Genomic DNA, 19,662 nt, shown 5'->3' on the forward strand with positions numbered 1-19,662 from the left:
GAAGGAAGGAAGGAAGGAAGGAAGGAAGGAAGGAAGGAAGGAAGGAAAGAAGGAAGGAACAAGTATTTATTAAGCACTCGTTATATTCCAGTCACTTTGCTAAGCACCTTACAAATATTATCTCATTGACTTGATCAGAGCAGCATAGGACCAATAAATGTCATGGCCAAGATATAAACAACCATGTCCTGATTCTATTATGTTATTTTGGACATGACCAACGTGGGAACATGTTTTGCTTGACATGTTTTGCTTATGTGATAGGAGGGTTGTTTTCTCTCCTTCCTTCCCTCCCTTCTTCCCTTTCTCCTTTCTTTCTTCCTTTCTCTTCTTTCCTCCCTCCCTCCCTCCCTCCCTTCCCTCCCTCCCTCCTTTCTTTCTTTCTTTCTTTCTTTCTTTCTTTCTTTCTTTCTTTCTTTCTTTCTTTCTTTCTTTCTTTCTTTCTTTCTTTCTTTCTTCCTTTCTTCCTTCCTTCCTTCCTTCCTTCCTTCCTTCCTTCCTTCCTTCCTTCCTTCCTTCCTTCCTTCCTTTCTTTCTTTCTTTCTTTCTTTCTTTCTTTCTTTCTTTCTTTCTTTCTTTCTTTCTTTCTTTCTTTCTTCTTTTCTTCCTTTCTTTCTTACTCCTTTGAAGTACATTCTTCATAGCAGCCTTGGATGGTAGGTAGTACAAATATTACTGTACCCATTTTATAGGTGGTAAAATTCAGGCCTAGAAGGTTGAGAAAACTTTGCAAAGGATCATAGTAGTCATAAGCACTCGAGCTGGAATTTGAACCCATGTATCTGCTGACATTAGGTCGAGTCCCCTTTCTACTGCAGCAATAGGGATGGGATCCTCATTACTTCCATGATATAAGGTGGCTCATTCAACCCTGATCCAGGCATGATTTCCAGACCAAGTCTCTTCCAATCCTTCATCCAATTTGACTTAATTCCATTCCAACCCCTGGGACTCATGAATATTTTCTTAGGCCTTTCAGCTAGTTCTACGGAACTGTGTAGTTCTGTCTGCGTCATAGCTTCTTTGCAAAATCCTTTAAACACCCCGTCCCGGGGGCCATTAGGGTTTGCTCTAGCATGGCAGAGCATCTCAGAAATTCAGACACCAGCTGAGCCCCCCTTGCTTGGAATTTGATTCTGTTCCTTCTCACTATGAAGATACTTCCTCCCTGGTTGGGGGTTGGGAGAGGGGAAAATATTGCATGATTTTCTGAAAACTCACCAATAAAATGTTTTGGTGCACAGACATATTGTATGTGTGTGTCTTAATCTCTTTTCTTTCTTAAAACAAAAAGTGTATTGGGAAAGGATTCCCATGGGATTTTCAGACTCTCACAAGCAGGGAGGTGGAAGAAACATTCAGAGAGAGATTCCCTTCTCCTGTCTCCATTACCTTTGCTGAGTCAGACAACAGTATTTCCCTATCAGAGATTGGCGAACTGCCATATTTGCTGGAGGAGAACTGGGAATCCCAAAGTCCTCATCTCTGCTTTCCCCTTGTAATACTGTCCTTCAGGTTCTCAAGGGCAAAAGACCATCTAAGCCCGCGATAAGCTAGCTAGAATTTGTCTAATCCAATGCCATTCATTTACAAATGGGGAAACTGAGACCCAAGTTGACTAAAGGAATAAAATGGCAGAGCCCAGCATGAAAGCCCATCATTCACTTTGACTCTACCACCAATACTGAAGATCATGGTTCTAGAGTTCAAAGGGTCTTAGGGGGACATCTAGCCCAATCACGTCATTCTACAGCTCAGGAGAATGAAAGCCAAAAAGAGTTTGGTCTTCATCATAGGATTCTAGCTTTGGGTTTGAGAGGAACCTCAGAGGTCACTTCGTCCAGCATTCTCTTCTTAAAGAAAAGTAAACTGAGACTTGTGAAGGTTAAATGATTTCCCCAACGTCAATATGGCTCAGAATGATTTTCTGTGCCAGAATGCCTCCTTTTTAAGGATCAAGGTGGGGCAGCTAGTGCACAGTGCACAGAGCTTTGGGCCCGGAGTAGGGAAACCATGAGTTCAAATCCGACCTCAGACACTCACCAGTTTTGTGACCCTGGGCAAATTATTTAACCCTGTTTGCTTCAGATTTCTCACCTGTAAAATGGGGATAATAATGGCACCGACCATTCAGGGTTTTTGTGAGGATCAAGAGAGATAATATTTACAAAGGGTTAGCATAGCGCCTGGCATAGAATACATGTTAAAAAATACTAGATATCATTATCATCATCAACCTAATTCCCTCTTTTAACAGGTGGAGAAGCAAAGGCTAATAGAGTTAAATGACTTGTCTGAGGTCCCACAGCTAGTAACTGTCAAAGGCGGTTCATTGAGCCCAGGTCTCATTTCCTTGCCCAAAACTGCTATTCAGAAGAATTAGATATGTTTTAAATTTCACCCTGAGGGATAGAATTAGGCATGTTAAGGAGGAAAAACCAGATTTATGATCAATATATGGAAAAAAAACCCAACAATAACTTCTTAACTACTAGAGCATTCCAAAAAAAAATGGGATAGACTCCTTGTGGGGGTAGTGAACCCCCCATCATTGGGAGTATTCAAGGAGAGGATAGATGATTCACTTTGGAGGGAATTTTAGAGAAGGGATTGCTGTTTAGATCTGGGGATGTACTGGATCATTCTTGAGGTTCCAACTCCAATATCCTGTGATTGTTTCTGCTGCTTCTAGTGAAGGTATCCATGGAAGGACATCTCAGAGGCATCCTCTTCCAAAGAAGGGAAGCAACAACCAAGAATTCAAACAAATTCACTTCTCAGGCTAACACGGAGACTATATGAATATACATACATGCCCACACACGCTCTCCCATATGAGAAACCCCCTGACACTTCTCATTTACGCCTTTAAAACAAGAATGAATAACTCCCTGCCCATGCACCACTACCCCTAAAAAAATACCCTGACCCAACCATAGAATGGAGGTGTGGTCTGAATATTTTCCCTATATTTTAAAGCCGAGTTTGGGCAGATAAGGCTTTTGAAAAAAAGAAGTTTGTGTCGGGAAGCCAGTGTGCAAAGGAAATAAATTAGCACAAAGGAGAATTTTGTAAATGAGGCAAGCACAATTCTTCCTGTTTGGCTCAAGGAGAAGTTTTCAGAGCAAATAATTGTGCACGTTCTTTGATTTCAAGGTCCTGGGTAGCCTTCTATGGGTCCCATTTGATCTTTTAAGCTATTCAGGTTATAATGAGTAAGCTTTAAGTTTTGGTGAATGGGATATTTTAACATCCTCAAATGAGACATGGTTTCTATTAGGGCTGGAAATCAAGGGACAGGCTCAACCTGAAATTTGGTTTGAACTAATTTGGGCATTGTGTTTCCAGTTAGGTCAAAGGTGGAGTGGTTGGAAAGTCTCGCAGAAACTTTGATCCTCACAGACAACCCTTTGAGAGGTAGGTGGTATCAGTACACCCGTTTCATAGATGAGGAAACTGAGGATGACGGAGGCTTAAGTGGCTTGTCCAGGTTCATCGACACCCTATATGTCAGAAACAGGACTTGACCCCTGTCTTTTTGACTCCAAGACCCACCTTTTATCCCCTAGGCCATGCAGGCACAAAAATCTAGTTTAAATTAAATGATCTGATGGTGAGGGAGCAAAGCAAAAAGACTCCCTATTATCATGGATTCTCGATGTGGGTAGGGACTCCAGAGTTCAATGGGCACGACCTTACCCGAACAATGGAACATACTACAAAACCCTCAGCCAATGGGTCTCCAGCCTCTGCATAACATTACCAGTGAGGGGGGACCCATATATTCTAAACACACTCGAGGAATACATTATTTTCAAATAATTTTGCCTCTAAGGCCTAGAACCTCTTCTGATCTCTACAAGGTCATATTCTACAGTAGATAGAGTTTAAGAAATCACCTCCCTCTTTCCTCTGTGGTCTAACACAACTTTTGTTACTGCCTTGCCTCTAATTCCATTTCCCTGAGCACAGTCTTGGGGACAGTGACTCATGAGTCACTGTCATTGAAACTTTTTCAAATTTTTTTTTGGGGGGGGGACCTGTAATTTCATTGCTGTACATAACCCTAGTGAGAAGACTCCCTTTTACAAATATAAATCTCAGATGGGAATCTAGAGTCTTGGAGAGTTGGGGGAGGGGCAGACAGATAGGCTAAAAGGTCATAAGACTTATCCAGAGTCATATAGCCAGAACATAGCAGGGGCAGGGCTTGTACCCAGGTCTTTCTGGTTCTGAGATTAGCTCTCTATTTATATTATAATCCTATTGCCTCTCAAATAACTTCTCATATCTTCATTTTGTATTTTTATATTTCAATATTTTCTATCATGGAGTGAAATGCTGATGGACCAAGTAGAAATCTTGTGAATTAAAAAGTCATTTGTTAAAATCTGGAGGACAAGGGAGAATACATGATCAGACAATCCTAAAGCACCTGCCTGATGGAAGTGGGTGAGAAGGCAACATTACCAGCCCTGTGATTTATCAGTTTGGTGATTCTTATGGCAAATAATTCAATCACCAGATTGATAAAGGGAACAGCAAATCCAACTCCTTCATTTGTACAGATAATGAAACCAAGGCACAGAAATGATAAGTAACTTGCCCAGAGCCACAGAGTTAATAAATGTCTGAGGAAGGGTTTGAAGCCACACTTTCATATCAAGAGGGCTTTGTGAGACTTTGTAAACCCTAAATCACACCTTCAGTACTTCGTAAATTCTAAAAATTCAACTTATTATAGTAACATTGATATAATAGCTACCATTTCTATGATGTTTTAGATTTGAAAAATGCTTTATCGGCATGATCCCGTTCGATTCCTGTCACGTACATTTAGTAAGGTCAGAAATGCAGAGAGCCCCATTTTACAGAAGAGGAAAGCAAAGGTCATCGAGGTTAGATGACTTATCTGTGGCCTCACAGCCACCAAAGGATTGGTCCAACAATTATTGACCACACTAGCTTATAGTGGTTGAGTCATTTCAGTCATGTCTGACTAGGTATGATGCTGCTTTGGGTTTTCTAGGCAAAGATTCTGGCATGGTTTGCCATTTCCTTTTTATAGATGGAAAAACTGAGGCAAACTGGGTGAAGTGACTTGCCCAGGGTCACACAGTTAGCAAGTGTCTAAGGTCACATTTGAATTCAGGTCTTTCTGATTCCAGGCCCAGCATTCTATCTACTATGCCACCTAGCTGCTTCTAGATGGAAAGTCTCCCTCTTGTCCTAAATCTTAGCAAAGTCAATGTCTGAAGCTAGTGTTTATCAGTCACAACATTCCATTTGCCATCTCTTTGTATTCATACAGGCTGTCCACCATGCCCGTAAGCCATTCCTTCCTGCCTCCTACCTCTCAGAATTCTCAGAGCTAAACTCAAGTGCCATCATCTATGGGAAACGCAGTGATTCCCCCAGTGACTTAGGTCTCATCCCTAATGACCTCCCTGGGTTGTTGTGGGGATTAAATAAGACAATATTTGTAATGTGCTTTGCAAACTTCAAAGGCTACGTGTAAGTGTTAGGTATTATTAGTAGTGGGAATATAACCTCCGTGTGGACAGGGATTGTTCTATCTTTTCTCCTTGTATCCTTAGGGCCTGGAACTTAACAGTCACTGTCCCTATTGCTTAGCACAGGGCCTGGAACATAATAGACATTCAATAAATGCTTACTGACTGGACTGGACTTAATACAATTGTATTCCCAAAGGTGGTCTGGTTAATAGATCGCTGGTTCAGGAGTCAGGAAGATCTGAGTCCAAATCCTTCCTTCAGTATTTACTAGCCCATGTGACCCTGGACAAGTCACAACCCCTGTTGGCCTTGTTTTCCTCATCTGTAAAATGGGGATAATAATAAAACACTTACCTCCCTGGGTTGTTGTAGGGATTAAATAAGATAATATTTGTAATGTGCTTTGCAAACTTCAAAGGCTACATAAGTGTTAGGTATTATTAGTAGTACTAATGAAAGTAATACTGAACAGAGTCAACACTAATTTGGTGTTCAGTGGTATAAACATGAAAGCCTTCTGGTGAACTTGGCAAATTAGCCTATTTATATGAACACAACCCAGGTGTGGCGAATTAAAGCCTCTATCTAAACAGTTAAGTGACTTGCTTAATTCTCCTTCAAAAACAAAAACAAAAAAAAACCAAAAGCCCTACCCTTCCATAATTTAATTAACTATTTCAAGTGAAAGTTGGCTTGGCCTTCATTATCTGGATTATTGCCTCCAATTTCCCCTTTCTTTGCTCTGTGTAGATGCTCCCTCTCCAGCTCCCAATGGGCCTCTCCACACTATGACAGCAATGACTCGCCCCCTTAATGGATGGCCACAGGGTAACAAAGGCACAAGATGGATCATGAAGGCAAGGTAATCAGGGCCTGAACTCTCAAAGAAAACAAGGTCAGAAGAGATAATGCCGGGGTGCGTCTGCAGCTCTGTTTGAGGACGTTGGATTGAGGGCAAATATTTCCAACTGCTGGCATGAAAGGTAGCTGTCGGGTCATGCTCAGGGAACAAAAGACCGGGGCAGAAATCTGAGGAGAACGTTCTCGCACGTCCGACCCAAAATAAATAATATCACAGAGTCAACACATGCAGCCGATAACAGAAACGGCTCGTACCAGCTCTGGCATTCAATGAGTAATGTAGATATGGACCATTTCTTCAAAATAAGCAAATAGAAACTTGTATCAGGACTCAGTAGATGAGAACAAAGTCCCCTGAAGGTCTTGAGAAAGATTATCTTCAGATTCACATAGTCTTCATCAACCCCAATCCACCTACTTGTGGGAGGGCTCCTGACCTATCTGTCCTGTGATTCTATTTGTCCCAATGCCAGGCATGGAAGGGCAGGGCAAATAGCTCTTTGGGAGTCAATATCATTTCACAACCAAAAATCCATGTGCCTTTTTCATTTGGGGTCCAGGCTTATGATTTCATTGGTGTTCACTCCCAGTGAGGTAGCCCTGTCTATGGAGACAGAGGGGGAGCTGCTCTTCAGTTTATTACCCTTAGAGGGGCATTGAGTGCCCAGGTCACATAGCCAGAATTTATCAGAACTCCCAGTCTCCACATTCCCTTTCTTTCTGTGCCCAGAACTTGGTATATACAGTGACTGGCACATGGTCAGTACATTCGGGAACAACCAGGAAGTGTCATAGTGCACAGAATGCTGAGCCTGGAGTCAGGAAGACTCATCTTCTTGAGTTCAAATCTGACCTCAGACACTTACTAGCTGGGTGACCCTGGACAAGTCACTTAACCCTTTTTGGCTCAGTTTCATCATCTGTAAAATGAGCTGTAGAAGGGAATGGCAAACCACTCCAGCATCTTTGCCAAGAAAACCTCAAATGGGGTCATGACTGAAATGACTGATCAATTGACTTATTGCAAATACCTAATTCATTGAAATAATATATGCCTGTTCTGATGTTGTCTACCGCCTCCTAGAAAAACATTTAACATACTATCAGAATTTGTAAATTCCTTCCTCCTCTTTCCTTCACTTTGATCCTTCCACAGGCTCATATAGCAATTAATCTGGATGAAATATATTGCAGGTAAAGACATTCTCACAGTAGTGCTAACTTTAATTGTCGGAAAGTTTTTTTTTTATATCAACCCAGGACAGCAAAGTGGAAAGATTGTGTAAACTGGGAGTCACAAGCCCTGGATTCATATCCTGCTTCAGACTCTAGCAGTGTGACCTTAGATGAGTCATTTCCCCTAGACCTTAGTCTCTTCATATGTAAGCATGAAGGGGTTGGTCTAAATGACCTCTAAGGTACTTTGTAGGTCTATTCTATGACCCATCACCCACCTTGAACATACTAGAAGTTCAATAAATATTGTTGATGTGAAAGAAGGAATAGCTGAGAATCCACCTTTAGTATATGCACAGGACACAATGAATTCTAACTTCTAATATCTTTTAGGATAAGTAAATTTGATTCACTCAGCTTAATCACTGATTCATTCATTCAGGTTCTCACACTGCAATCCTACAGTGACTGACATCATCTGAACCGAGTGCATGACGTTCCATGTCCCAACTCTGTCTTTGCACATATATCCCCCATGCCTGGAATGTTTGCCCTCCCCCTCTGCCTCCTGACTTCCTTGATATTCCAGTTAATATCCCACCTTGCACAGGAAGCCTTTCCTGATAACTCTCAATGTCAGTGACTTTCCCCTGAAGTGTGTCCTGGATGTGTGTACCTTTATGTACAGAGTTGTTTTCATGTTATTTTTCTCCCCACCTCCCATCCCCATTAAACTGTGGGCTTCTTGAGGGCAGGGGCTATGTTTTTTGCCTTTCTTTACATCTCTAGCACTTAGCAGAGTCCCTAGCATATGGTAAGAGATTCATAAATGCTTTTTGACTATTGACTGACTAACTACTTGACAAAGTCAACTTTTGTACTGATTTTTTTTACTTTATTCTATTTTGCAGCAACATATCCCAAGTCCAATCTGGGACCATGGGGCAACATTTCACCATGACTGTTGATAATGCTAAAGAATCTAGACTATTTCCCAGTATTCTAATGGGAGACATATCCTCTCGTTAGGAGGAGGAATTTCTTTCCTTCTGAAAGAAATTATAAGTCAGTCTTCCAGGACCCACGTAACTGCAAAACATAATTGCAAAGCACATTAACTCTTCAAGGCCAAGAGGGTGACTTTAATACACTTGAATCAATCACACATGGTAAGAGGCATAGTAAAGTTAAGATCATGAAAGACCAAGGTGTTCCTGAATCTTCTGCTTCTGACATCCTCAAGGAGTAACCTAGGCATAACTCTTCCAAAAAGTCCTCTCGAGGAAGAGGTGCTGAACTGAAGGCATTTCACCAAATCTCAGAATTTCTGAGTTGGAAGGGACCTCAGAGGGCATCCAGTCCAATTCATACCTGAAAAAGTAATCCCTTTTACAACATTTCCATACCAGTGCTTAGCACAGTGCCTGGAACATAGTAGGTGCTTAATAAGTGTTTATGTACTGATTGGCTTCGGTTGGAAGGCCTCCATTTCCTCCCCAGGCATCCCACTCTACCATAGTAGAGCTCAACATGGTAGGAAGATTCTTATCTTTTCTTTTCCTTAAGAAAAGTTTAAATTTGTTTCTCTACAAATGATGCCCTACTCCAACACCTGTTACTCCAGGTTCTGCTGTCTGAATCCAAATAGTTTAACTGTCTTTCAGATATCAAAACACACCTATTGGGGCTCCTCTGAGCCTTCTCTTCTCCTGGTTAACCATTTTTATCCTTTTAACCTGGAAATGGCAAACCACTCCAGTATCTTGGTCAAGCAAACCCCCAATAGAGTCATGAAGAGTCAGACATGACTGAAATGACCCAACAGCAACAATATGGTACAGACTCAACTAGCCTGATCTCTCTCCTCTGGACAATCTCAATCTTATCAATGTCCTTCTGAAAATGTGGCATTAGAACTCAACTATGATATTCTAGAAATGATGAGACAAGAGCTCCTTGAGGACAGAGGATATCTTTTGTAAGCTTTTAGCACAGTACCTAGTGCTTAATAAATTAAGTGCTTTATAAATGTTTATTGATCCAAGAGCTGGGAGTAGAGATAAAACGAGACTGTATAACCTGATGCTGACTTCATTCCTCCAACCCTGTTCCCTAACCTGGGTGTTTCATAAAGGGGTACTCATTTCTTTGGATTTCCTTTCCTCATCTTCCATCCTATATCTCTTCCCCAGGAACTTTCTTCATTCCAATCCTCGTAGAGATTACAAAACAACTGAAGATTTAATTCCTTCTTTTCTCTTTGGGAAAGATCATTACCAAAAAAAAATCCACCAAAAACCTAGTTTCCATATAGTGTAAAGTCCAGGAATGAATAAGAAATCCTGTTTTATGAGGCTTTTTTCCCTGCACTGAGTTTTTACCTTGCAAATCTAGGAAGATCTAGGTCAAGCCCCCACCAGATCCTTGCCTCTAGACATACTGATTGCTTCTACCTTCCAGTTATCCCAGCAGGTAACTATAGTGTGCATCCCTCAAATTTGAGCCAACTTCCTGCCCCAGAGTCCTTCTGTTCCACAGACCGCCTCTGGCTGGACCTCATTAGTGATTTTTTTTAAAGACAAACATGCTCTGGAGGTGGGGGGTGAGTAGGAGGTAGAAATTCTCATTCTTTTCTGCTCAATGTTAATCTGGGAATTGGGCATTCCAGACACCTATAAAAACCCCAAAGCCTTTGATAATTGGGGGATGAAGGAGCCACAACTTTCTTTTTATAGCTCATGGCTGTCAGGTATTTGGGGAATGTCACTGGCTACCAGATTTTTTTTTTAACTGCTACCTTCCATTTGGGCTAGAAGGGATTCAAGCTTCTCAGCTACAGAAACATTTCCTAATGGTACTAACTCTCATCCATAGGCCATTTGTTTAATCTTTTGTATGGTGCTGTGACTATATAGCCTTACCACCTATGAACCATAGTGGAAGCATGGGAATCTTTAAGACATGAGGTCATTAAAGATACATTTCTTGGAGGAGAGCAAGCACAACCTTCTGGGGCCCAGAGCAGCCCATGAGAACCTCTGATGTTTTCTGAATGGCGTCATGAAGCTAGGGTATAAAATAAGCCAGGGAAATGTGACATTAGCCAACTTATTTTACCCATGGCCTCCTGCTTCAGGGAAGCCGGGTGGGCTCAATCCCCTGATTTATAAATAGATTGAGCATAAGACAAATGAGGGTGATCAATCATACTCAGAGTTCTCACCTCCCATCCAAAGTTTGTCTCCTTCAGCGTAGTCCTGGGCACTGTCATGAAAGGCCCCAGACGTTCCCCGACTTCCATCTTCCTTTTGGCCCAGATTCCCAGTCCAGCCCCTGGAATGGAGGACTCTCGGAGCTCAAAGTCTGGTGGGATTGGAATGTCATCAGGAATGTAGACAGGGGCCTCATAAGGTGAACCCTCCTTTGGGGTAAAATCCTCGCTGGTAGGAAAGGGGGAAGGCGGTCCCATGGGGATGGGGGACATGATGCTGTCCTCAGTCTCTTCCTCTGCACTTTCACCAGCCAAGAGGTCCGGGTCTGTCTCATACATATTATTTACAATATCGCTGTCACCTAGAAGAAATAAAGAAGGGTCTTAAGCTGAGTAGTAAACCCTTCCCACAATGTGAGAAATCATGAAATGAGTGGGGGAAGGAAAGGATTGTCAACAAAATGGAAAAAAAAACACCCAGGTCTTAGTTCAATGCCATAACCATTTATTAAGCACCTGTTGTCTACAAGGCACCATTCCAGGTGGCATGGATGAAAGGTAGATAGGGCACAAACTCTATGTTCCCTTATCACATGAGAGAGGAGAAGTCCATTTCTAAGCAAATACGGCACAAGGGAGAGTAGGGGGAAATGTAGAGGAAAACCCTAGGGACAAGGCTAAGAGGAGATACAGGAAGAGAAGGAGGGATCACGGAACAGCAGAATTGAAAGGGACGTCTGAGACATCTTGTCCAATACTTGTTCTAAAAAGGATTCCGTTGTATCATGCTGAATCAGTCATCCAGCCTTTGCTTGAAGACCTCCATTGAAGTATGGTGGTCTCCACTTCTAGAGGCATCCCATCCCATTATGGGATAGTTTTAAATGTTAGAATCTTGGATTCCAGATCTCAAAGGGTCTTTAGAGTCATCATACCTAGCCCTTTCATTCTAGACACGAGGAAATGGAGGCCTAGGTAGGCTGTGACTTATCCAAGATCACAAAGGTAGCAAGGTTTGAATCCAGGCTCTGGCTGGAGACAGAGTTTTTCTAAGATCTTTTTCCTAACATTGAGATCATTTATTCTTGGGAGGAATGAGAAAGACTACTAAGGGGAGTGGCACCTGAGATGGAAAGGGAGGGATTTCATCTGAGACTTTGGATGTTTTTAAGTTGGTAGGGAAGTCAAAAGGTCAGCTAGCATATCCTTCCTCCTCCTGGCAATACCACACCTAAACCTTGTTAGCCAAAGGAAAGCCTAGCCTATTTTTAAAGGTCTCCAAAGATGGGATTCTAAAACCTCTTCCTGTAACTGAGACTTTTCAACCATCACCATGCACAAGTTCTTCCTTGGATCTAATGTAAGATCTTCACACTATAATTAAGGTTCACTTCCTCTTGTTCCATCCTAAAAGAGGTTGGATAAAAACTTCTGATTATGCATGGACTTGGAGACAGAAGGTGAAATCATGTGTATGATGGGAAACCCAATACTCATTTAATTTCTAAACATTTTTGGCCATATCTTTCATCTACAACTTTTGAGGCCCAGGTGCCAAAAAGATAGTCTTTTCAAGGTAGACCCTGATGGCCCACTGGAAGGCATCCATAACATCTCGCCTCACAGAGATGTTCCCCCATGTTCAGAATGATTTCAGCCATATAGAATCCCTCTTTTTAAAATTTAATTTAATTTTATTCTTAGCTATTACTTCTCCCCCCCAACACACACACACACACACACATACACACACACACACACCTTTCCCTTGCCCTCCCCATGTAAAAAAGCAAGAAAAAACAAACTCCATCACAAACATGTAAGCAAGCAAAGCAAACCCCTGAATTAGTCAAATCTATTTTTTTTCAAAGCTCATCTCAGGCAATGGGAACCTTTCCTGCTCCCCCCAGTTGCTAGTGCTTCCTTCACAATCATCTTGTACATGTTTTATATATAGTCATATGTTGTTCCAATCTGATAGAATGGAAACTCTTTGAGGGCAGACGCTATTACATTTTTGCCTTGGTAAATCTCCACCCCTTAGCCCAATGCCTGCCACTTAAAGGGGCTTAAGAAATACTGTGCATGAATTTATTGAAGAAGCTAGCAAGCTGTTTAGAAGGAGAAGAGGGCAGGGATGAAAAGAGTCGATAGAGAAAAAAAGAAGAAAGAATGGGGAGAAAGAACTTGGAGAACCAGGTACCAAATAAGAGAGGGACATTCAATTCATTTCCATTCCTGCCTAAATCACCTTAGCCTAGTTATCAATCCAAAGACATGGTCAGTTGGACCCTCTTTCTCCCCATCTACCATTCTACTGCCAGTGCCTCATTCCCGTGTGCTAGTTCATACAAAGCTGGGGACAGCAAAGCCCTAGGGAAAAGATGATTTTCATGCCCCAGGGGGAAAAAGAAAGGAAAAAAAAACAGATTTAATATTTTCGCACACTGGCTGCTAACAGATTCACTCAAAGACTAACAAAATGTTTTCTTTCAAAAGCAACCAAAGTCTTGGGGTGGGGGGGAATCATGGGGATAACACTTATTTAATTTAGCGGCATTCACAGAAGTAATTATTACATTTTAAGTGGCCAACGGTTCCTTTTTAATTGACTCCTAGGATCCTTTCAGAAATTCGACAACAAAAACTACAGCTGTTGCTTCCCTCCACCCTAAGGATCTGGAGTTGTTTAGGTTTCAAAGAACACCCCCATAAAACATCCCCACGGAATGCCTGCAGAATAGAGGTAAATTATGAGAGGGGGTAATTAACATGCCACCTTATTATCCGGAATTGGTAACTGCACTGAGCTAACAAACAGAATGAAGCTGGAGAACTCACTCTCTGTACAATGCCTTCAGATCCTGAAGGGTGTGGACCCCTTTTTTTTTCTCCCCCTTCCAGCACAATTAGGGAATGTGTGATTATTTCTGAGAGCTACGGCTAGAATTAAAAGTCAGGAAACTTTCCCAAAAGTTGAGTAAAAGGCAATATGGTTAGGTAGAACAAAGGCTGGATTTTGATGTCTTAAGAATGGGGCTTAAATCTTGTTTCTGCTGTTTGCTGCCTGTGTGATGTAGGGCAAGGCACATCCCAGGGACGGATGTCAGTATCTTCCATGAAATGAGGGGTTTTCGTGACCTCTGATATCCCTGACAGAGTTAAATCTCTGAGTCTAAAAGTCTTCTCAGGGTTTTTAAATTTTCTTTGTTTCTTGGTTTGACTTGCAAAAAAATAAAATAAAATAAAATTATCATCTAGTGTTGAAAAGCCAGCACTTTGGGGAGGGGGGGAGCAGGGGGGCATGTTTAATCTGTGAGCCAAGCAACTAAAAGATTCATGGGAAGGAGGGAGGATTTCCTGCTGATTAAAGCAGGGTCCCTCTGTCAGCTCTCCTAGATAGCTGATGGGGCAAGTTTATCCTCTCTGTGTCTTCATCTCATCCCCTGTAATTGTGGTGAGAGCTCAGCCTTACTCACTAGATTGGCTGAGAAGCTTAATTAGTATGGATGAATTTTGGGTGCAACAAATAACACCAGGAAAAGCCCAGTTTGGAAATCAAGTAAGGCAGAAGGAAATGGGTCAGATATCCAATGTCCAGGCTACAAATCTGACATAGGTAGGCATGCGTACAAGTAAGGCTTAGGTTTAAAAGGCTGGCTTCTCTCAGTGAAGGGCCCCAAATCAGACTCCTTCAGAGAGGCATAGGGGGCATCACCCCCAAATAGGGAAATCACCTCTTTAAAACAGGGCTGGATGGAGACTTTCAGCAAGTGGACAGACTAAGCTCAGGGTAATTTGTTAAAGTACCACTAGAGCTTGCAATACCAAGGCAGGCCTACAATCACTGCTAACCAGCCTTCAATTATGGCCGGAGTATCCCCGATCACTATTCTCTGGCACAGTAGAAGGCAGTGCCAAGAACACCAGGTTTTGTGTCTTTCCCTCCTCCTCTTCGCTCCTTACAACTTTAGAAATCATTGTGACACAATTCTATGTTATTTACTTGTAAGAAAACCTGAAATTTTTTATTTGGGTTTTGTGGCCATTTCAGGTTATGGGATCATGGTTGTGTGGGCCCTTTCCCAAGAATCCTTCAGGGAGGCCTATCCATAGAAGAAAAATAAAGATGCTGGGGAGGGAATAGAAAGAGAAGGGGTAAGGGGCAAGAAGAACAGAAACCATCATCAGACTCGAGCCAGGAAATGCCAGCCTTCTTCATTTCTCCTTAGTAATAGCCCACCCTGTAAGACTTTTCTCCTGTGAGGGCATCCTCTGACCCACTTTTTTTCTGCTTTATTAAATTGATGCTGAATTCATGTTGGGAAATGTGCCATAGACGGTCCAATTTGTTAGCAATCAATGCTTACATCTTACAAAGTGAAGAAGTGAAGTAAAGAAATCGAACATAGGCTATTCATGAATTCATCTATCCATTGATTCATCCATTGATCGACTGATTGATCAATTCATTTATTCATTCATTCCCTGAGGGATGTTGTAACTAAGGCACCATTCCAAACTCCTTTTCGCCTACCTCAATTTAACTGGGCACCCTATTCTCTATAATCTCCTACGATAATAGCTTCAGAGCTGAAAGGGACCTCTAGGTCATATTACAGTGAGAAATCTGAGGCCCAGAAAGGTTAAGAGACTGGCTAGGGTCACACAGCCAATGAGTGTCTGAGGCTGGATTCAAACTGAGATCTTCCTGATCCCACATCCACTACACTATTTACTACAATGGCCTGTCTTTTTTATTGCCACCTCCAGGATGTCTCCACAGTCCCTTTCCGGTGACCGACTATATAGCCTTGCCTTTGAGGGTCTTCTATACTTCCAGCATAATGAGACAATTCTAGAAGAATCCTTGGATTAATGTTGCGGGGTCCCTGTCTGCCTCCTCCCCATGGCCCAGCCAACTCCAGCAAGAGGTACCCAGCTCCAAATCCTACCCAGCATCGTGCTTAGACAAGGATCCAAGGGATAGAGTTGGCCATCAATGTGCAAAGGGGTCTCTGGAGAGCTACTTATTAAGGGTTACCAGGAGCTGCTGCATCAGAGTGGCTGCTGGGGTGCACTAGAGAGGCCTGGGTTTGAGCCTTTCTTTTCATATTTATTACCTGGATCAGCATGGACAAGTGGCTTTAACTCTCTGAGTCTCTGGGAATAATCCCTATCATACCTACATCATAATGTTGTTTTGAGGCTCAAATCAGGTGATGTCTGTGAAGCACGAGGTAAATATTAGGCCAAGAACCATATTCCATGATGAGTAATAATTTATATAAGGGTATAGATGCATATACATATACTTTATATGAAATAACATGCATATTATGTAAGTACATGCATAGACATATATAGGTGAATAGGAACTGGACTGATGATTTCATTGGTGTTGATAAAAATAACAAGCATTTATATGGTCCTTTAAGGTTTGCAAAGCTCTTTACATATCAACTTATTTAATCCTCTCCCAGTTGAGAAAGTCCCTTCTACCAACAGAGTCGGCATCTTCTCTCTGAACATTGAGAGGTCGTATGACTTGCTCAGTCATGAAATCCATATGTGCTAATGGCAAGACTTGAACCTGGGTCTTCCTAGCTCAAAAGCCAGCTCGCTTTGACAAATTATATATATATATGTGTGTGTGTGTATGCATATATGTATATATGTACATATATATGTAGTATGCATATGTGTATATGTAATATATGTGTCTGTAGATGTGGATATGTGTGTACAGATAGATTGAAGCATACACTCATATATAATTGTATAAACATGCATGCATACACATGTGTAATTATATGTATACAATATAGTGTTATATATTATAGTGAATATATCTCAATGTAATATAGTAAAATATGATATTATATGATACTACATGACATAATATGATATGGCATGACATGATGTGGCATGATGTGGGTGGTACGATACAATAGGATACAACATAATACAGCATCATATCATAACATATGATGCCATATTATATCATGTGATACACTATAAGATAACTAATATAATTGCTATGTGTAATATGTAAAACATTATGTGTACATATTATTTTGCATATTGTAGTATATATTATACAATGTGTGTTATAATAAATAAAATTTATATATTATATTATATCACATATAGGGTTTCTTATATAATTCCCATATGATATATATATTGCATGCATATATAAACATATATGTCTGTGCGTATGATATTTTGATTATGTAGTACACGTGTGATGCATGATATATTTATGTATACAATATGTGTGTATAATATTATAGTTATCTTCATTTTAGAGATGTGGCAGCTGAGACCAAGAGGTACTCTAATGCCTTGCCTTCAGAACTTGTCATCTCTGTGGCTGTCGCTAGAACAAAAACAGTGACTCAATTAAAGCTGTGATCTTTGATTTACCGAAGCAGGAAGGGCATTTCGGTTGTTATTGGCTTATTTGTTTTTGAGTTAACTCTGACTTATTCTATTTCTTCATTTATTGTCTGCCAAGGTTCTTGAACTGGAGTCTGTGAACTTGAGGGGATAGATATGGAAGAGGGTAAGGGGCATGTGTGCATGTATGTGTATCCATACATATATGTGAGTGTGCACACACAAAGACACATGTACACATGTGTGTGCATGTATGGGCACACACCTATATGTATGTGAATGTGCATGTATTGTATTTAGCTAAGTGTATATTCATATATACTTTGATAACTGTATTTAAAAATAATTGGTTTCCTCTGAAATTCTATTTATTTTGTCTTATGCATTTAAAACATGATTCTGAGAAGGGGTCGGTAGGCCCCATCAGACTGACTGCCAAAGGGTCCGTGACAAATTAGATGAAGAACCTTTGTCTTAGAGGCTTTACAGAGACTGTTCAGAATGCAACAGCATTCTGTAGTAGGTATTATTTAAGAAATATTTGTTCCCCTTGGCCCTTGTAAAACAAGAAAGTAAGAATGTAGATTATAAACTCCTTGAGGGTAGGGATTGTTCTATGTTTGTGTTTAATCTATAATAACTAAGACTCTTCATAAATGCTTATTAAATTGAATGGAATGACATAGAACCAGCAATGGAAAATCTTTAACTAAGATTTGACCTTTGCAGGGTGATGGAGACATCCCCCTCAGGCCACTACTACTCCCATGGGTCCCCTGAAATTAAGAGGGGGGAAGAAAAGCACATTTCCTGTTTGCCAAGACTCCTGCGCAGAATTTTGGGACCTGATTTCTCAGTTAAATGCATGGCGACATAAGACTGAGGAAAGAAGCCCTACGTTTTCCACCATAATGAGGACAACAAATGATCCATTGTAGGCCCTGGTGAACAGAAAGGGTCTCCCACAATGCACCTGTGATGTCATGGGGGGATAGCACCTCACAGAAATGGCCATTTTTAGCATGAAACACATTTCTCGTTGCCAGAGCCAAGAAATCAGTTAATAACACCAACTATCTCCTTAATGTCTTCCTCCAAACTCCAGGAAGATTTTACTAATGTCCATCACGCAAAGAAAACGAGTTCATTCCAGGAGGAATCTTGCTTTCCTCAATTTTTCCCGTTCCGATTTTTCCCCCCAAGCTCCCTGCTATAACTCACAAATGCCTGCTGTAACTTATAAGCGTCTGTCTGCTGTAACTTACACATGTTTCCTCTAGTAAAAAGTACAGCGAGCTCCTTACTCAAACATGACCCCAGAAACAAGCTTTCCTAAGTATTATAGGCCGTAATCCTGAAAATACTTGTGGTTACTGTAAATGTGCTCTCTCCTGGTATTAGCAAGTCAGATTCTTTACTGCACGCCGTCTGATTAGGCTCTTAATTCCAACGGAGGAGCTGAGAAAGGGCACAGAGCTAGCTAGCCGACCAAGCCTCTGCTACCAGAGGCAGGTACGAGATGCTGGCTGTTCTCCTCTGACTTCCATGAACTGTGGGTGGGGAAATGACAGAAGAAGAAGGGAACACTGCAGAGACTTCCAATGGGATCTGGTCCAAGTACGAATTCGGGGCTTTCTTTTTGGTGGAGTGAAATGTAGAAGGGCAGGGTGGTGGCATGAGTCCTGGCTCTGGTAGATCCTTAATAATTGTTCTTTGACTTGACTAGACTTGGAGGGACCTGCATTTGAACCAAGCCTCTGACACTTATTAGCTGTGTGGTTACAGAGAAGTCATTTAACTCAATATGCCAAGAGTCCATGATTGAATGAATGAAATACCCAAACAGCTCACAACCTACCTTTAACTTTGCTGCTAAATCTCTGAGAGTTACCTGAAGTTCAGGGCAACTTGCCCTGAGTCCCACAGCTACTGAGTAGCGGGATTTGAAGTTGGGTCTTGCTTAGTCCATATCTAAAAACTCTATTCAACTATGCTGGCCATGCTGCTACTGCTATGGATAATGAGAAAAAAAATGTATTCTTATATCATTACCTAACCTGCTTCACAAGGGTATTGCGGCATAGTGGTATTCAGAACACTGGACTTGAAACTGGGAAGATCTGAATTCAAATCTTGCCTCAGGTATTTAGTACCTGTGTGATCCTGGACAAATCATTTCACCTTTTTTCATAGACATTGTACAGTGAAGGTTTCAGCTGTAAGTCAGATGCAAAAATCCAGGCCCTTATAGATTTCGAAGCAATACAGAAGTGTAAGCTGTTATTATTGGAGCCCATGACCTAAAACCTTCTCACTTTCCATGGCTCTGGGTTCTCAGGATTGTTTCTGGAGGCTTGACCCAAGAGGGTTGATTTCTTCTTTATATTCTCTCATATCCTGCAAAGCCTCAAAGAGCCATAAAGTACCTGTAATTCAAAGTTCTTAAGCTGGGGAAGTCTATTCTTACAATCATCTCTAACTTGCTCAGAAGCTTCA

General features: G+C 41.3%; 1 protein-coding gene across 1 annotated transcript in view; it reads right to left on the reverse strand.

Annotated features, from left to right (window-relative positions):
• Positions 1-19,662, reverse strand: part of PRDM16 (PR/SET domain 16) — a 657,978-nt gene that overhangs the window by 420,770 nt on the left and 217,546 nt on the right. The window contains exon 2 of the mRNA XM_069078277.1: positions 10,777-11,126. Coding sequence (XP_068934378.1) covers positions 10,777-11,126 — 350 coding nt within the window. The remainder of the gene's footprint in view (positions 1-10,776; positions 11,127-19,662) is intronic.

Source organism: Petaurus breviceps, unplaced genomic scaffold (assembly GCF_028583685.1).
Source record: "Petaurus breviceps papuanus isolate PSGF00001 unplaced genomic scaffold, PetGlider_PUasm1.0 91041, whole genome shotgun sequence".
In the NCBI taxonomy this organism is placed as follows: Eukaryota; Metazoa; Chordata; class Mammalia; order Diprotodontia; family Petauridae; genus Petaurus; species Petaurus breviceps.